The sequence below is a fragment of the Hylobates moloch genome, unplaced genomic scaffold, assembly GCF_009828535.3.
Source record: "Hylobates moloch isolate HMO894 unplaced genomic scaffold, HMol_V3 SCAFFOLD_3, whole genome shotgun sequence".
Classification (NCBI taxonomy): Eukaryota; Metazoa; Chordata; class Mammalia; order Primates; family Hylobatidae; genus Hylobates; species Hylobates moloch.
In genome coordinates, this window is record NW_026652278.1 from 92758699 (window position 1) to 92778291 (window position 19593).

The 19593-nt window shown below is 38.9% G+C and overlaps 1 protein-coding gene and 1 pseudogene across 4 annotated transcripts in view; one reads left to right on the plus strand and one right to left on the minus strand.

Annotated features, from left to right (window-relative positions):
• The window catches only part of ITGB1 (integrin subunit beta 1), a 60495-nt gene that overhangs the window by 12863 nt on the left and 28039 nt on the right, over positions 1–19593 (plus strand). For 3 of the 4 annotated variants that reach the window (XM_058436559.1, XM_032143838.2, XM_058436558.1), the window contains exons 2-5: positions 12120–12186; positions 15073–15158; positions 17610–17832; positions 19356–19526. In XM_058436559.1, the coding sequence (XP_058292542.1) occupies positions 12120–12186; positions 15073–15158; positions 17610–17832; positions 19356–19526 (547 nt within the window). Of the gene's footprint in view, positions 1–11484; positions 11503–12119; positions 12187–15072; positions 15159–17609; positions 17833–19355; positions 19527–19593 lie in introns of those variants that run through there. The other variant, XM_058436560.1, reaches the window with a different exon arrangement.
• LOC116480945 (GTP:AMP phosphotransferase AK3, mitochondrial-like) lies at positions 2730–8976 on the minus strand (annotated as a pseudogene).

Below are 19593 nucleotides of genomic sequence, written 5' to 3' on the forward strand. Positions count from 1 at the left end.
CCTCATGTCTTTCAATTTGGCTCTGTGTTCTTTTTCTGGAATATATTGATTTTTAAATACTAAAATCTGTTATTGGCCTATTTTTTCCCCTTTTAAAAGCAGATACAGAAAATAATGATGGTAGAACAGACTTGGGATGAATCCAACTTTATTATAATTTTTAGGAGACATTTATGATATACCTCTATAGGTGTCAGAATCTTTTCTACTATTAAGGTGAAAAGATTTGAGATTTTGTGAAATCTTTTGTGTATTCTTTTTATTTGAGTTGGCTTTTAGGTGGCTTATTTTTCAACCCTGAAATGAACATAACATGTTACATATGTTACATTTTTAAGGTAATTTTTTTCTAAAGTGTAGTTGTTTAATTTCTACAAAGATAGTCCATATAAAGTTTCTAAAGATTGTATCTGTACATTTAAAAGGAAATGCCAAATGAATTATTTGTAAAATTGTTTTAAAAAATTAATAAAAATGAGTGTTTATTTCAAAGTTTGAACATGATATAAAACTGTATTTTTATGGATAAAGATTAGTTTACAGTGAATATTAAAACAATTATGCACTATTTTTTTTTTTTTTTTTTTTTTTGTGCGACGGAGTCTCGCTCTGTCGCCCAGGCTGGAGTGCAGTGGCGTGATCTCGGCTCACTGTAAGCTCTGCCTCCCGGGTTCACGCCATTCTCCTGCCTCAGCCTCTCCGAGTAGCTGGGACTACAGGCGCCCGCCACCACGCCCGGCTAATTTTTTGTATTTTTAGTAGAGACGGGGTTTCACCGTGGTCTCGATCTCCTGACCTCGTGATTCGCCCGCCTCGGCCTCCCAAAGTGCTGGGATTACAAGTGTGAGCCACTGCGCCCGGCCAATTATGCACTATTTTTGACAGTGGAAACAATTGCACATATTTGGGTTAAGCACTAAAATGAGATTATTTGTGGGTGGTGTTTAAGATTGTTTATTGTTTAGGGAATGAATTATGACCCCTTAGATAAAATTGCATATGGTAAAAAATGACCTTAAGGTGAAATGCTTTTATAGGAACAAGACACAAAACCTTTGTCTGTACTTATGAAATATGGCAATTAAAATAACTTTTCTTGGCCTCTATTAAGTTCAAATGCCCAAGAAATAAACTCATAGAACATTATAAGCCCTTTCCATTTCTGTGCTCTGAGTCAGTTCTAACACTAGAAGGATGTTCTTTATTTTAAAATAGTGATTAAGTAGGCTTTCAAAAAATTACAGTTTAATGAAGTCAGGTCATAGCTTCTGGATACAGATGGTCAGGTTTCAGTTCCACCTGTGCAACTTTTGATTCCACCATTGCAAGTTGTTTAGTCTCTCTGTGGTTTTGTTTCCTCATCTGTGAAACAAAGACACTATTATTCTCCACCTCATAGAGTTACCTGGAGGAGATAGATGCTATTATTTTATCATTATTACAGTTCTAAATGAAATAACTTTTTGTTACAAATTACTTTAAATCATCAAAACTTAGTGTATTATACTCTTCTTGCCTGTGCCTAGTCTGGCCCTCTCAATTGAGAAGTCTTCTTTTTTTTTTTTTTTTTTTTTCAGTAATCCACAGTGAGCAGCAGTCTCTGAACGAAATCATATTGCTAGTTGTGTTTGATTAATAAAACACAGAATTCGTATTCTAGTCCTTTCAGGGGGGTTTCCTTCCTCGTGATACAAGAACCTTGTCTTAGTCTTTGTGCTGCTATAACAGAATGCCACAGACTGGGTAATTTATGTCAAGGTTCTGGGGGCTGGGAAGTCCATTACCAAGGTGTTGGCATCTAGTGTCTTTCTGCTGCATCATCCCATGGTAGAAGGCGGAAGGGCAAGAGAGCGAGAGAAGAGAAGGAGGCCAAACTCGTCTTTTATCTGGAATCCATTCCCCACTCCTGTGGTAATAGCATTAATCCATTCATGTGGGCAGAGCCCTCATGACCTTATCACCTCTTAAAAGTTCCACCTCTCATCACTGTTGCTTTGGGGATTAAGTTTCCAACACGTGAACCTTGGGGACACGTTCAAAGCATAGCAAACCTCAAAGGTTCCTCCTTATTTCTATTTGTATTAGGTATGTTATTCCCTCCCCTCAATGTTTTTTTTTTTTTTTTTTTTTAGATGGAGTCTTGCTCTGTCACCCAGGCTGGAGTGCAGTGGCATGATCTCGGCTCACTGCAAGCTCCACCTCCCGGGTTCACGCCATTCTCCTGCCTCAGCCTCCCGAGTAGCTGGGACTACAGGCACCCGCCACCACGCCCGGCTAATTTTTTTGTATTTTTAGTAGAGACGGGGTTTCACCATGTTAGCCAGGATGGTCTCGATCTTCTGACCTCATGATCTACCGTCTCGGCCCCCCAAAGTGCTGGGATTACAGGCATGAGCGACCGCACCCAGCCTATCAACCACTTAATCTTAATGAACAAAAAGTTAGATCACTACCAACTGTTCTTTTAATTTTGCTCTAACGTGTTTTAAAAGTTAAGACATCTCTGATGGTTTTGCCGGTGACTGGATAAAACACACTAGATGATTTCAAAAGATTAATCTTAGTATCTGACTCATTTGGCACATCCTCAGTATCCAGAATAAAATCAGTAGAAATAAAAGTAATATAACTTTCAAAGAATTCATACATACTGGAAGTCTTAGGAAAAGCAGTTTTTAAATGCAAGCAATAGGAGGTTTGCTCATCTTACTAGTTACACACATTTCTCCTCATGGAGTAATGGCAGCTTTCTGGCTTCTTTGTGGAATTTTAGTTTGTAGAAAAGCTTGGTAATATTCCAGGACTGGCTTTGTTTGGGCTTCATAAGCCTTTAGTCTTTCGATAACCGTCTCCGGTTTATCATCCTCACGCTGAATGAGAAGATCCCCAGTCAGATCATCAGTGCCCACAGTTTTGGGAGGGTTGAATTCAGTGTTGTAGACTCAGCCACTGGCAGGATCAATCTAGCGAGCAGTAAGGCATTGTTTAATGACCTCAAAGGGCACATTCGGGCTAATCACTGTGTCTGTCTAAGAAGCTCTATCTAGGGCTTCTGCCTGTGGAAGTGTCCATGGAAAACCACCCAACAGCTAGCTATACTAGGTGAGATTTTTCAGCTCATATACGGCCAGCTGAGTCATGACATCATCTCGGATGAGTTTCCTTTGGTCAATGGAAGCGTTAGCTAACACATCAATTTCTGTGCCCCGCAGCATGTTGATCCCGGAGCAGGTCTCCTCTAGAGAGGTGCTTCACAGTGTTTGGTGACGCGCGACAACTAGTGCTGTCGCCTAGCCCGGGGCCCCCATGATCGTGGCTGCTGCCGCGCGGACGCCCCTTTACAGACCAAGGCCCACGCCGTACCCGAACAACGACTTTGGCCCAGCCTTTGAACTTACCTGCTCTGCCGCCCAGGCCCAGCTGGCTGGCAGCGCTGCTAGTGGGCAGGGACTGTGGCTCCCAGGCCTTCCCTGAACTCTGGTCTAGCAGTTTTCTTTTCTCTCAACCTCAGTGGCCATTGATCACTGTACTGGAAACCTCGTGTGTCTTTCTCGCATCCTCTTGGCCTCTGATTCCAGCTGGTGCTGCTGGGAACAGTCGATGGCTCACTCCTGGCTGACTGCATGCTGCCTCAGGTGCCTCTCTTTTGCTTTTTCCCCTGCGGCTCCTCTAAGCAGCTTTCTTGTCTGTTCCCTCTTGTCTGTCCCTGGGCACCTGCACTGTAGTTCTTAGAAGCGTTAGGGGAGTTAATGCCCCTTGAGGCAACCTTTTACCTATGCAACTGGAGTTGATACATTTTTCTGTTGACTTTCACTGGACAGACTTTCTAAGTACTTCTCAAAAGTTTTCCACAAGATCAAGCCCCCAGGTACTCAGTATGGTAAAGATAGTATCTTTGTATTGGCTTTTTCTCGGTTCACTGTCTTCAAAGTGTCTCTCTCTTTTCCTGGGGTCACCTTCCAATAAACTGCCTGCACACCAGTTCTGTTCTCAGGCTCTGCTTTGGACAGAACCCTAGCTAAAACAATGGCCTGGTACTGTATTTTTAATATAGGCCTTTTCCCCCAAGACTGCCTGTCTCTGAAATTGTAAATTCTTAACTGTCGTGGGTTCCAGCTCTTTTCACTTCCTTGTTTCCATAGTCCCCTCTCCTTTCACCTCCCTGTTGTGATGTCTGGTCTTCTGACTTTTTCCTCTTATTTGTTAACTTTTTGGTAGCACTGCACCTTCTTTGCCCCCCACCCCCACCTTTCCTCTTGCACCTGCCCTGCACACCAGGGAATAGATTTAGTGACTCCAAATTGGAGTCTGAGGGACCATGGGAGGTATTCTCAGAGATTTGGGCATTTCTACAAAATTAAAAAAAAATTGTGGTTTCATGTTAATAATAAACATTTAGTTTATCTGGTTGACCGTCTTATAACCCAGTAATATAACTTCAGCGTCTGTGTTTGTACTTGGAAGTTAATTTTGGTTTCATAATGTATAAGAGCCATGAGCATGAGACATTTTATATCTATCTTTAAGTTGGCTTATATACTTAAAGTAATTGAAAATTTAAGTTGTCACTTGGATATCTGTAGTAATACTTTTCTGTTTAGAGAAGTTCTGCACATTAAGTAATTCTGAGACGTTCTTCTGAGTAATATCAGAGAACAATGTCATACAACTCAATATGGTTCAGCGAAGACATTTTTAATTTTTTAACTTTTTGAGACAGGGTCTCACTCCATTGCCCAGCCTGGAATGCAGTGGTGTGATCATAGCTTACTGCAGCTTCCAACTCCTGGACTCATGGCCCCCTCCCCTGGCCCCCACCTCCACCAAGTTTTGCTATGTTGCCCAGGCTAATTTATTTTCTTGTAGAGCCAGGATCACTAGCTGGGCATGATGGCTCATACCTGTAGTCCCAGTTACTTGGGAGGCTGAGGTGGGAGGATTGTCTGAGCCCAGGAGGTTGAGGCTGCAGTGAGATGTGATCACACCACTGCATTCCAGCCTAGGCAACAGAGCAAGATGCTGTCTCCCCTCTCCCCTGCCAAAAAAAGAAAGAGAGACAGGGTCCAGGCTAGTCTTGAACTCCTTACCTCAGGCAGTCCTCTTACCTCAGCCCCTCAAAGTGCTGAGATTGCAGGCATGAGCCTAACAGCAAAGAGTTTTGAGCATGGACTTTGTGCCAAGTATTTCTAGGTGCAATAGCTATAAATAAGATACACCCAGGCCCTATTTTCTTGGAGCCATCAGGGAAGACATGTTAGCAAATAGTTAGAAGTGAAATGAGTGTTACAAATATACCTGTATAAATTAGGGTGTCCAATACCTGGTGGGCTCTCACCATTGCAGGCTCTCACTGTAATGCTATTGCATCTTCCTAATTTTCTGCAATCCCTAAGCCCTACCTCTTTTCCTAGGAGTTGTTCTTCCTATTTCAGAAAAAAACAGTCATGCATGAATGAACTCTCTTTGCTTTCTCACCTCCTGCTCTGCCTTAGAAGAAAGGCACCATGTCTCTGTTTAGGGTGATCCACCCCCTTGGGCTCCAGATGCCATCTCTCTTTGCTCCAAGGAGGCCTGGCTTAATCACTTACCTTTTCTCTTTCCTGTGTCTTCACCTCTTCAAGTTTGCCCCTAGTTCTCCTTTCTTCCTAAGTATTCTTTTCATCCCAATCGCATCCGTTTTCATAAGTTCAGTTAGCACCTAGATTAAGACAACTCTCATGTCTGTGTCTCTAACTCTTGACTTATCTCCTGAGATCCATACTCATGTCCTAGCTTCCCAGTAGGCATCTTCCCTAGATTTCACAATAAAACAAACCTCATTTTTTTCCCTAACCCCATTCTCCCGCATACATCTTCTTTATTTTAAAGTGATGATTATTCTAAATTCCTTTCTTTCTCCCATCCTTCCTTCTCCAAGTAAGCAGCAGATCTCTCATAGCTACCTTCTAATCATTGTCTGTCTTCTTGTTTGTTGCTGTTATCTGAATTTAGACATTTGTCACCTCTCACTTGAACCTTTGCAGTAAATTCTGTATTTGTCTCCCATCTCCTGTCTTGCCCCCTATCCTTTTCTCCACTGAGTTTCTGCCATGTATATATAGAAGTAATTACTAGCCTGCCCAAATTTTTTCAGTTCCCCTCCTATTTATAGAATGGAATCCAAACCCTTTTAGCATGGATGGTATTTGGCTGTCTGTAACGTAGCTCCTCCTGCCTGCATGGTCTTCGTTCCTGTTATTTCCAACTCATAATTTAAGTCTCAGAAATACTTCAAGATTCCTTTTGGCGTTTTTGATATTTTAAGATTTTAAGATAATATAATTTATACTTACAATAGAAAATTATAAGGATAAAATAATCACTCATTCCACCACCAAGATATAGCTACAAAAACATACATTTTTCTAGTCTTTTTTTCTATAAAGAGAGAAAAAGTGAGACAGTTCCAATTTTGGGTTGCAGGGAGCTGCCCAAATGCATATGCTTAGAAATAAGATTAGGAAGGAGTTATTATAATTTGCCTCGGGACTTCATGGCTTTGTATATGCAGGCCTTTTGCCTGGAATATCTTCTCTCCACTTTTCTCCACACCCATCTCCTATGTGCCTTCAGGTCTAACTGAAACACTGCCATGTCCCTGACGCCTCTGAACTTGTCCAGGCAGATTTCAGTGTCCTCAGTGCACTGTGTCCTTGTTTATTACTGAAACCATCATATCATAATAATTTGTATTTTTGTCCTTGAACTGAAAGTTCCCTGAAGCAATGACCCTTGTATTTCCTGATATGGCTCAAAACCTGACAGAGTTGCCTGAAGAGGAACCTCCAGAAAGGCAGGGGGAAACCAGTAGAGTTCAAGGGAGTAGAGTGTGTTAAAGAATAGTGAATAGTCTTACATGTTGCTTTGTGTAAATTCTTTGGTAGTAAACTGATGTACTTCTTCAAGTGCATATTGTAGTGAGTCAGAAAATTTATGAATGACTGAATGGTGAACGAATGAATGCAGAGAGTAAGGTAAGGCCTGGAAAGAGTTCTTTTGCAAGAGTAATTTCTCATATATGGTTGGGCATGGACATCAGTTATACAGTTACATGCCACATAATGACGACAGTGGTCCCATAAGATTATAATGGAGCTGAAAAACACCTGTTGCCTAGTAATGTAGTGTCATAGTGCAACACATTACTCACATGTTTGTGGTAATGCTGGTGTAAACAAATCAACTATGCTGCCAGTCTTATAAAAGCATAGCATCTAAATTACAGTGCATAATGCTTGATAATAAACAACTATGTTACTGCTTTATATATTTACTGCACTATATTGTTGTTTTTTTTTTTTTTTTTTGAGATGGAGTTCTAGCTGTGTCGCCAGGCTGGAGTGCAGTGGCGCAATCTTGGCTCACTGTAACCTCCATCTCCTGGGTTCAAGTGATTCTCCTGCCTCAGCCTCCTGAGTAGCTGGGATTACAGGTGCACGCCACCACGCCCAGCTAATTTTTGTATTTTTTGTAGAGATGGGGTTTCACCACATTGGCCAGGATGGTCACGATTACTTGACCTTGTGATCTGCCCATCTTGACCTTCCAAAGCGCTGGGATTACAGGCGTGAGCCACCGCCCCCAGCCTGTTGTTATTTGAGAGAGTATCTCTCCTTATAGAAAAAGTTAAAACAGCCTCAGGCAGGTCCAGGTCCTTCAGGAAGTGGTCCCGAAGAAGGAGATCTTTTAGAAGATGACAGCTCCATGTGTCATTGGAGACAGGATATGCAGGCGCAAGACAGTGACATTGATGATCCTGACCCAGGGCAGCTGTACAGGCTTAGGCTAATGTAGTGTGTGTATTTGTGTCCACAGTACCGTGTATGGTAATGTCAGTAATGTCCTGTTCAGTGAGTGTTCTGTGCAGTGTACTCACTTGCCCCTCTCTCTCACTCACTCACTCACTCACTCACTTACCCACCCAACCACCCAGAGCAACTTCCAATCCTTTAAGCTATATTCATGGTAATAGTGGTGTATCAATTTTAAAATCTTTTGTATCATACTTTTACTGTGTAGTTTTTCTATGTCTAGCTGTGCGTAGATACACACATGCTTACTGCAGCATTCCAGTTGCCTGCAGTATTCAGGACAGTCTTGTGCTGGACAGGTGTGTAGCCTAGGAGCAATAGGCTGTACCATAGAGCCTGGATATGTAGGAGGCCACACTATCTTGGTTTGTGTAAGTGCACTGTGATGGTTGCACAAAGATAAAGTTGCCTTCGCATTTCTCAGAGCTCTTTCTTTGTTAAGTGACACACGAAGGTACTGGGTTGAGGAGAGGGAAGGTAGGTAGGAAATGGAGACCAGTGTAGACAACTGTTTCTAGGTCTTTAACCATGAAGAGGAGACAAGCGTTAGAATTAGGACAGCATCTGAAAGGCATCTTTCCCTGTTATCCCCTCATACTCTGTTTTATATGGAATGCCATTGGGAGGAAACCCCTTCAGGTCCTTTTCTCAGCATAAGAATCACCTGGAGTCCAGGCCCCATGCTCAGAGATTGTGGATTTTAGGCCTAGGGTGGGCATCCAGGTAAACCCAATGCAGTTGTTCTCTAGGCCCACTTAGAGAAGTGCTGTCCTGGGAGCTTTGTGGCGTAGGACTTGGGCGCCTGTTCCTTCCCCTTCCATGCACATGTGCAGGGAGCACCCAGTACCAGTAGAAGGGAAGGCCAGCAGCGTTGAAAGCGATGCTCCCTGGCCCTCTGCCTCTCCTTTCCTGTCCAGGTCTCTGTGGCTTGCTTCCCTCAGGCCACTTCTAACTGTGGTCTGCTCTCTGCCTCCTGGTCCTGTAGCTCTTCTGTGTTCTTAATTGGAGTCATCCTCTAGCCTTTCCCTTTCCCTGAGAGAAAGCCTGGCCTTTTACAGACATCACTAGCCAATGGCAGTGCCTCTGTTTCTTGCCAGTGTCCCGCCAGTCGCAGGATCGTTGACATCTGTCCTTAAACTGTTTCCAGCTGCTGGCCTTGTTGTCTCAGCTGTTCTTCAACACTGAAGCCTTGTTTCACCTACTTCTGGGTTTGGAGCTCTTCCAGAGGCATGAGGGTTTCAGAAGGTTGATTTTTGCCTTGTCAAGGTTTATAGAAGGAAAGGACAGTGACATTTAAAGTAGTGTGGCTTCGAGTATTAGGAATCATTTTCTGTTACCTAATAACTACATCTTAGTGGTGATTGTCTGAATTGTATGATATGTTGACAGATTTCTCAAAGCAGTCTCTAGTGATCATTAAACAGCCTGAGTTGTATCCTGAAGAAACATGTATCTGTCCATATATGGAACAAATATTTGTTCCGTTCCTTTTGTGTGGAAACTGCCTGCATGCTTCATTCATCACAGTAATGCATTTCCTCGAGAACTTTTAATGTTTCAGGTGTCTGTTTTCATAGCTTTGGAATCGTGATAACATTATTTGACTTGCTCAGAATTATAGTCTAATGGATTTATTACACATTAAACCTTTTAGACAGGCCTTGAAAAGTGAATTTGGTAGGCATTTCACACTTCCGTGACACTCAGATTTTGCTGGTCTCTTGGATACAGTCATAGGTGATACGTAAGCAAAACTGCAAGCTCAGGCATAACAATCTGCTGGGCTGAGCACGATTGCAGAAGTGGATGACTTTTCACGTTACTCTTAACTCTTTTCTCTCGAGTGCTCAGAGCACAACTTAAAGCATTCTCTCTGAGCCAGGGGAATAGCATCCTGGAATGTAAGCCCTTGAAGATGGAGGTCTGTAAAAGAAATATTCAGTGTTAACTTGGAATTCAGTGAACTTTTTTCATATTAAAGGAAATTTATCAAGAAAAAGAATTGCACAGTTAAATTGTGCTACAGTTGTTTTCATTAAGAAAGTAGAAAGAAGACCCTAACGGTTTAAAAAACAAACGGCCCTCATTGTCTTTATATTGTGCATATAACTCTTTGTTATCTTCAGATTATATGAAACTATTAGTATTATTTTTATATTCCTCTCGTCTTCTTTTCTTCTGCCTTGAGAAAGTCACGTTCTTCTCATCTTATTGTGTACTTTACATCCAAAATTATTTTGTAACTTTTTTTTTTTGAGACGGAGTCTCGCTCTTTCGCCAGGCTACAGTGCAGTGGCGCAATCTTGGCTCATTGCAACCTCCGCCTCCCGGGTTCAAGCAATTCTCCTGCCTCAGCCTCCTGAGAAGCTGGGATTACAGGAGTGTGCCACCACACCCAGCTAATTTTTGCATTTTTAGTAGAGACGGGGTTTCACTATGTTGTCCAGGATGTTCTCGATCTCCTGACCTCGTGATCCACACGCCTTGGCCTCCCAAAATGCTGTATTACAGGCGTGAGCCACCACACTCGGCCCTCTATAACTCTAAATGTTGCTGCATTTTATTATTGTAATGACTAATAGTCCATAAACTTGATGCAGTTAGATTTCCCTGTTATTGGATATAGGATATTTACATTTTTGCTCTTGTGAATATACTAGAGTATTATACCGAATGTGTGTGTATATGTGTATCACCTTTTATATATTTAATTATTTCCTTAGGGTAAATTCCCAGTAGCTGGATTATTAGAGGGTATAAATTTTTTTATGGTTTTTGGTATAAATTGTCAAATTATTTCCCCAAAAGTTGTATCAGTTCACAGAGCTACCAGTTGGTTTCTCTCAGCCATCTGCTATAGGTTTGTTGGGTTAAAAAACTTTCTATTTTTGCTAGTTCATCTTATGCTGCTTTAATTTACATTTTCCAATAACGATTAAACCTAAACGTTTTTTGTATAAATTTGCTTTTTTGAGTATTTCTTCTTGTGGAGGGACAGATACTTATATATAATTATTAGATTGGCTGCTAGTCCAAGAGCAGTAAGTAGTTAAGGGATCAAGTTTGCAACCAGTGGCCGTAGCCATCTTTGACCAATGAAAGATATAGATTCATATCATTGTGAAAGCTTTGATTCAGAGAAAATAGTTATATATGTACCTAATGGTAGGAAATTGGGGTAGTTGTATTTAATATATAGAATGTTACCTAATTTTTTGGTTAGAGGTTCTGGAAGACAAGACTTTTTCAGTTTGTCTTATGCCCTCTTTTTTTTGATGGGGGAGAGGTGGGGGGTCTGGACACTAGGAAATTAAAACTGAGGATTTTACTTATTGCATGCATAGAAGTTGATTTTCTTTTCTTTCTTTCTTTTTTTTTTTTTTTTTTTTTTTTTTTAATTGAGATAGAGTCCTGCTCTGTCACCCAGGCTGGAGTGCAGTGGCACAATCTTGGCTCACTGAAACCTTCGCCTTCCAGGTTCAAGCAATTCTCCTGCCTCAGCCTCCGGAGTAGCTGGGACTACAGGCACCCACCACGATGCCTGGCTAATTTTTAGTAGAGCTGGGGTTTCTCCATGTTGGCTGGGTTGGTCTCAAACTCCTGACCTCAGGTGATCTGCCTGCTTCAGCCTCCCAAAGTGCTGGGATTCCAGGTGTGAGCCACCGCTCCTGGCAGAAGTTGATTTTCTTAAAAAAGAGAGATAGTGGGAAAACAAGCTCAAAAATCTATGTGGGGCCTTATGCAGGATGTTGGCCTTAGCCTGAGGAGAAATAAAAACTGATGAAGCCCATTGTTAGCAGGGGGATGACTTGATGAGGTTTTTGAAAACAAATGTTCAGCATTGAGATAACTGAGGCATCTGGATATGCTGGTCTCGGCCCCTGGGAGCTGCAGGAGATAATGGAGATAGAGATTCTGTGGGCTGAGACCGTTGGTAGCTTTTATGGTGTTGAGGAATACCTAACACTGATTTTTTTTTGAGCGCTATTAATTAAATGTTAAAATATATTCAGTTTGCTTTAGAGAAAGGCACGAATGGATTCTGGGGCTCTGGTATGGAAGTTATTTTCGCAGTGTAGGTGCAAGGTGAGGGAACCAGGTAGGGAGGGAAGATGGGCGAGGGTCTGTGGAGAGGGGCTGGAGTGAAATGGTTTGAGAGACATCATGTTTATAAAAGCAATAGAAGGTACAGTGGGGTAATACTTTCTATTTAATGCATTTTTCATTTTATTTCTTTATAACTAATATAAGGCACATTTTACATTTCAGATGAATTTACAGCTGATTTTCTGGGTTGGACTGATCAGTTCAGTTTGCTGTGTGTTTGCTCAAACAGGTAAAAACAAGAAGTTTTCTTAGTTGTCTTTTCCTAAAATTTCCATATCTTGTATTTGCTCTTTGACCGGTTAGGTTCATATGAGAACCTAAGTCATAATCATGCTGCTCCTTCTCGAAGCCCTGCAGTTGTCCCTCTCACTCAGAGAAAGGTCAAGATCCTTCATGGTCAGACTCCCCTCACCCCTGCCACCTGGGATGATGGGAGGCAGGTTGGCTGGTGAAGTACTAAAATGCTAGGGATTGAACGCATTGCAAGAAGATCTTTTGAGAACATGAGAATGTGTAAGTGAACAGAAGGCAAAAGCAAGTAGTATATTTAGAAGCAAATGAAGTAAATGTGTAGAATGGAGGATTATGAACTGTCCATTATTATCTACAAAGACTTTCTAGAAGACATTCTCACTCTTTGATAAAAAAAAAAGTCTTGGAAAATGTTGGCATCATCTAGGAGAGCAGTGAAAATAAAGCTGAAAATGTATTTAACCCTTCTATAAAGACGTGGCTCCACATCTGGAATAATGGATACCCAGTTCTGTCCTCTGAATCTTGAAAAACTACACTGCATAGAGCAGTTTGATATCAGGATTGGAAGGACTTCCTACAAGTAGTAAAAATGAAGCAGGGGACCGTAAAAGAAAGTATTGATAAATTAATTACATAAAATCAATAATAAAAACATTCTGTGTCAGAACACCGTAAACATGAGAAACCAAAGGTTCAACTTCATTAAGGTGTGTAGATATCCAATAAAAACTGAGGAACATAACAAAAAAATTTGCAAAAGACGTAACAAAATTATAAAAGAAATGGTTAGTAAAAATATGAAACAATGTAAAACCTGAAATTGATAGGCTTGACCACTGAATTGATATTCTAATTTACACTTATTAAATGAGCAACAGTTTTTTAACATTAAAGCACTTTGTTTGGTTGGAAATGTGTTAGAATGGTATTTGTACACTGCCATTTTGTGGGAGCTTATATTAGTAATGTTGCCCTATGGTATCCATGGGGAATTGGTTCCAGGACCTCCTTTAGATACCAAAATCCACAAATGCTCAAGTCCCCCGATATAAAATGGCGTGATATTTGCATATAACCTACACATGTCCTCCTGTATACTTTAAATCTTCTCTAGATTACCTATAATACCTAATACAATGTAAATGCTATGTAAATAGTTTTTATACTGTATTGTTTAGGGAATAATGACAAGAAGAAAAGTATGTACATGTTCAGTACACTTTTTTACCCCCAAACATTTTTGATCTGTGGTTGCTTGAATCCACTGATTTGGAAACCACAGACACAGAGGGTCAACTGTATATTACTTTTGGATAGAAATTAGTGTGTATAGAGGATTTTAGAAATGTTAATATACTCTTCAACTTAGTAGTTAATTATTCTTTTGGGATTTATTATAAGGAAATAATCAGATGTGTACTAAGGTTTATATATAAGACTGGTCATCAGCATGTGTATATGCATGTAGTACAGTATGTGTATATGTGTACTTGGGGTGTTTATGTGTGCATGTGAGCAAGCATGTGTGAACTGTGCACACATACATTTGGAAACAATCTAAATTTGTCCAGCATTAAATAGAGTACACTCATATTGAAATACATAATCATTAAAAGCTTTTTAATTATTTTTGAAAAGAATTTGTGATGATAAGAATAAAAACTTAGGGTAAGGTATAAAAAACAGTATACAAAACTGTACAGCTGTATATATAAAGTGTATCCTCAGTTTCATGTAAATAATACATCTATTAATATATATGTATGCTTGCTTCCCCTTGCTATTTATCTGCATAGGAAAAAGACTGGAAAGAAATAGGCAAAAATGTTAGCAGCAGTCCTCTCTTAGTTAACAGATTCAGTGAGTTTGTTCTTTATGCTCTTATGTGTCTTCCAGATTTTCTATAAGAAGCATATGCTGGGTTTATAATCAGAAAAGATACGTTGGAGACAGTCTGTATTAGCGCTTACCATGTAGAAGGCATACTCTTCCTTAGGTGGATGCAAAGAAACCATAGAGCCTCAGAAATTCTGGGATTATGGATTAGATGAATGTGGACTTTTCATTTATTTAACATACTGAAAGCAAAGGGAAAGCCCTGAAGATTTTTGTGGGTATGGTAGTATGAGTTAAATGACAGGAAATAATACTTTACCCAGATGTAAGAGACACTCATGACATTTATGACAGTCGAGAATGATATTCTGAATTATGTCTTGTCTTTGATACAGAAGACAAGGAAGATAACTTAGTTTCTCTGTGGCTTTCGGTGTCAAGGTGATCCAAAATCATGGTCTCAAATTTCGCATTGTTCTCACTGGTTTGTGGGAGCTAAAAATTAAAACAATTGAACTTATGAAGATAGTAGAAGGATGGTTACCAGAGGCTGGGAAGGGTAGTGAGAAGGTGGGGAGGAAGTCGGGAGTGTTAATGGGTACAAAAAAATAGAAAGAATAAGTATGACGTAGTATTTGGTAGCACAACAGGGTGACTGTAGTCAATAATAATATAGTTGTATATTTTAAAATAACTAAAAGAGTATAATTGGATTCTTTGTAACACAAAGGATAAAGGCCTGAGGGGATGAATACCCCATTTACCATTATATGACTGTTATGCATTGTATGCCTGTATCAAAATATCTCATGTACCCCATACATGTATACACCTACTATTTACCCACAAAAATTAAAAATTAAATTAAAAAATCCTGCTCTCTTTGGGGAAGGTGTAGTTTAGATGGTAACTAGGTCATAGTATTAATCTTTAACATATATATTGCATTGTCATTGTGATTCTGATTTTTCATTATTTTCTCTCTGACACTTCACATAAAATGTTCTGTTCTTTCTTCTGACAGATGAAAATAGATGTTTAAAAGCAAATGCCAAATCATGTGGAGAATGTATACAAGCAGGGCCAAATTGTGGGTGGTGCACAAATTCAGTAAGTAAGGTTGCTCAACTCCTTTCCATTTGTTCTCTGGTCATTTAGTGTGGCTCAGTGCTGTATCCTTGGGAAGCACATATTAGTTTTTATGTAAATCAATATTTATTGAATAACGTAATGGTCTGGAGCTATGTGGTTCAACACAGTAGCCACTAGGCAGATGTGGCTATTGAGCACTTTTGTACAAATTAGAATTGCTCTAAGTTTCAAAGATATACAAGATTTCGAAGACTTAGTATTAAATAAATAATAATGGTGAAATGATAATTTTTGTATATTTAAAAATAATGTTATAACTGTTAAAATTTTCTCTTTTTCTTTTTTTAGTGTGGCTACTAAACAATTTTAAAATACATATATTTGTAGCTCATCTTTGTGGCACATATTATATTTTTACTGGAGAACCTTCAAAAAAATCCTAGTCATTTAGTTTGACTGTTTTAGATTTCCCCTTTTTTGATGGGGAGGTATAAATTAACCTTCCTAATTATACTTGAGTTGAACTACTGGAATTGATTTGCATCCCAATATAAGCTTATTGAGGTTAATTAGGGTTTGGATTTTATTCACTTTTGTCATCTCTATACTTTTGCTAATATGGTACCTTCCACAAAGCCTACTAAACGTTCAATGAGTCAATGAATGAATGAATGAATGAATGAATAAATCAAAAGAGAAGGTAAGGAGAAGTCATTTTGAGGTTGTATAATTTATTCACAGAATGAATAACTAATATCAGAAGATCAAGGGGTTGTTGATTTTGTTTTCATGCAGGCATTTGGGCCCAAGTTTCAAGGGCCAGTTTTTGTACGCCTAAGTGGTCAAATGTCAGATATGTTGTATGGTTTGACCACATGAAAGAAAAAATGAGAGGTTTTGTTTTTTTTTCAAAAATTTTCTAATGGTGCTTTCTAAAAGTGGTGTGTTGAGATTACATTGGCAACAGTGGAGGAAATATGGAGTGTTGTGAGTTTGTCTCAGGCAAGGCTTATGTAACTGAAGCTCTTGGTTTTCATATCTGAACATGAGGATGATAATATCCGCTTTATCTATTGTTACAATAATTAGAATTGATGAACTTAAAGCAGTTTCACTTAAAAACTTCTAAATAAGTGGTAGCTGCTATTATTGTTAACGTATGCATTTTATGGGGACTATAGTTTATCTGTAGTTGAGGATTATCTTAGCCTTTGAGCTTTGGAGCATAATTCTTAAAACTTTAAAGGCTTTCTGAATTTATTCAGTGAAATTGTATTTGGGTGTCATGATCGTAAATTTCCTGGATTGATTAGTATTTAGAAATGTGTAATTCACTAGGATCTTGTGCTTTGGTAGGTAGTAGTTTAGGTTTAATAAATAAAAGTAGTGCAGCTTTGAATTACCTGATTCTTGGTATTCCCTTCCAGTTGTTGATTACATAAATACTCTCATTAGTGTGATGTTTCTCTTAAAAAATGTTATGTAAAAACCATTGTGTATTCTTTAAATATCTTCACTTACTGTTACTTTATACAGCACCATTAAATTGATATTTGATAAATAAATACCATATATAATGTCACTGTTTCCCCCCCATTTTCACATTTCATGAAACACCTTTATTCACAGTCTTTATATAGATCTTTAACAGCAGTGTTTTTGAATTCGCTAAGGTACTTTTCGGCTATCTGATTAAATTTTTATTTCTAAGTTGTCTGACGTATAGCACATTTAAAATCTTTGTCATTACTAGAAATTTTACTACTGCAAATATCCATTCACCTCCCATTAGGACCTTTTTTCCTTTTTTGAAATTTACCTGCCATTAGGACCTTTACCCTAGTCATATACTTACTATTTTGCTTTTTAAAAGTTTTTTAAAAACTTATTTACAATAATAGCTAATACTTGAAGTTTTTTCAAACCTGTGGGAATACTTATTTAATCTGTGCTAAATTTTGTGTTGTCCTTTTAAAAAATGCCATAATTAATTGAGATTTTTTAAGCTCATCTGTTTTCCCTAAACATCGGGTTGTTCAGCATATTGCGATGGGGAGAGTGCCACATAATATGAGACGCTTTGTAAGGACTTTTCAAAGGGAAATTTTGGAGAAATGATCTGATATTTGGGTGTATGTATACATTATTAGTAGCCATTAACCATGCTCAATTAGTGATTTCGCTAAGAAAATTGCTTTTGATTAGATACTCTGAATTACAAGATAGAGCATTTACTATGAACACTTGCATCAGTTCTGGGAAATATATTACTTTCTTGGAAATGATTGTTTTTTAACAAGAACACTTACCACAGTTTGGATGAAGGGAGCATTTTGTTTAAAAGCCAGAACTGAGGTACATTAGATGTGATTTGATGTTTTGCAACTTAATTGCTTATTTGCAATCATTATGTAAAAAGGTTTGACCATTACACTTTTCATTTATACCTGTATTTTATATGTCATTTAGACATTTTTACAGGAAGGTATGCCTACTTCTGCACGATGTGATGATTTAGAAGCCTTAAAAAAGAAGGGTTGCCCTCCAGATGACATAGAAAATCCCAGAGGCTCCAAAGATATAAAGAAAAATAAAAATGTAACCAACCGTAGCAAAGGAACAGCAGAGAAGCTCAAGCCAGAGGATATTACTCAGATCCAACCACAGCAGTTGGTTTTGCGATTAAGATCAGGTATGGAAGCCCAATTCTGTGAATACCTGCGTGTTTACTTGAGGCATTCAACACCAGCTTTATGCGAACTCTGACCAGTTTCTGTTGAAGGCTCGTTTTTACATGTGGACTGGCACTCAAAAATGTGGAATTGTTTAAATTTTAGAAAATTTTTTGCAGATATAACAATTGTAAGACATATATACTTGGAATAATATTAAATGTTGCCTAATGTTCAAAGTAAATTTTGTTAAAGATTCAGAAAGTATTAATTAGCTTTAGTGAGTTTTAAAAATGAAAGTGTTCATCCTCTGGTCTAATTACATAATATATTATAAAAGCAACATTTTAACCTGTTCTTTTCCTTTGTATTTGTTTAGTATTATTAAACTGTTAAGGTTTTTGTGATTATGTCTGTCAGTCCCACATCTAAACATGAAGGAAAAAACAAGTCCTCTTCCTCCCTTTTCTGGTTTCCGACCTTTCTTGTCTGGAGAATGGTAGAGTGGCCCTGTCCCCTGACTTCCCTCCCGGCCCCTCCTCAACCAGGTCAGCCCGCTCCTCCTCATTCTGCTCTAGCAAAGCTCCACCATCGCCTTCAGTCTGCAGACCCCCAGGGGACCCTTGTCAGGGCTTTTTTTTTTAAACTCTTCTGTACCAAGTAACACTTTGTACTTTTTGAAATGCTGTCCCCTTGATCAGTGATACCACTCCTCGGTTTTTCTTTGTGTCTCTTACCATTGCCTTCCAGGCCTCTCTTTTTGTGTCTTTTTTCTTCCTCCCTTTTTGCAGTCCACCTAAATGTCAGCTTTCCTCTCATGGCTTTAAAACCAATTATATGCTGCAGCAACACAGACTTTTTCTTGAGCTCCAAACCCATTTCTCCAACTGCCTATTAGAAATCTATATAGAGAAAACTACAAGTTAAAATTTTAATTACATTTTCATCCAAACCTCTCTCCTGTATTTCCTAAGTAAATTACATTAACATCTCTTGTATCTCTCTCTTCTCCTCCTTCATCATCTCTCTCTGGGTTTCTTTTGTAGATTAGCTAGTCTCTTTGCCTCAGTAATTTATTTTTAAAGCTTTCTGCCAGGTTTTCTAAAGTAAAAGTCGGATCATGTTATTCACTTGCAGGGAGTGGCATCCCATTACACACAGAACAGGGTTCACAACTTCAGTGTCTAAAAAGTCAGTTGTACCCTATCACGTGTTCTGCCTTGCCCTCCCCAGACTAATTTATGGTGTCCTATTTGTTTTCTTCTCTTATAAACTGACTTTTTTTTGTCTGTTTTGTCCACTGTGGATTGGGAATGTCTTTTTTATCTTTGCATCCTGAAGGCCTGGTGTTTTAAGTATTTGTTGAATGAAACTGAATTCATACCCATTGAGTTACTTATGGAATTCCCAGGTTTTTGTAAAAATTATGACAACATGTTTTATTTTATTGTGTTTACCATGTAAACCACATTTATTTGGTTTTTCTCGTTTGCGTTTGATTGCCAACAGGCAAGCTTCATTTTCTAATCTCTTGTCTAATTAGGGGAGCCACAGACATTTACATTAAAATTCAAGAGAGCCGAAGACTATCCCATTGACCTCTACTACCTTATGGACCTGTCTTACTCAATGAAAGACGATTTGGAGAATGTAAAAAGTCTTGGAACAGATCTGATGAATGAAATGAGGAGGATTACTTCGGACTTCAGAATTGGTAGGAATGTTGGGAACATTGACCATTTTCATTATAAAGTCTTGGCAATTCTCAGATGTTGTTTTAT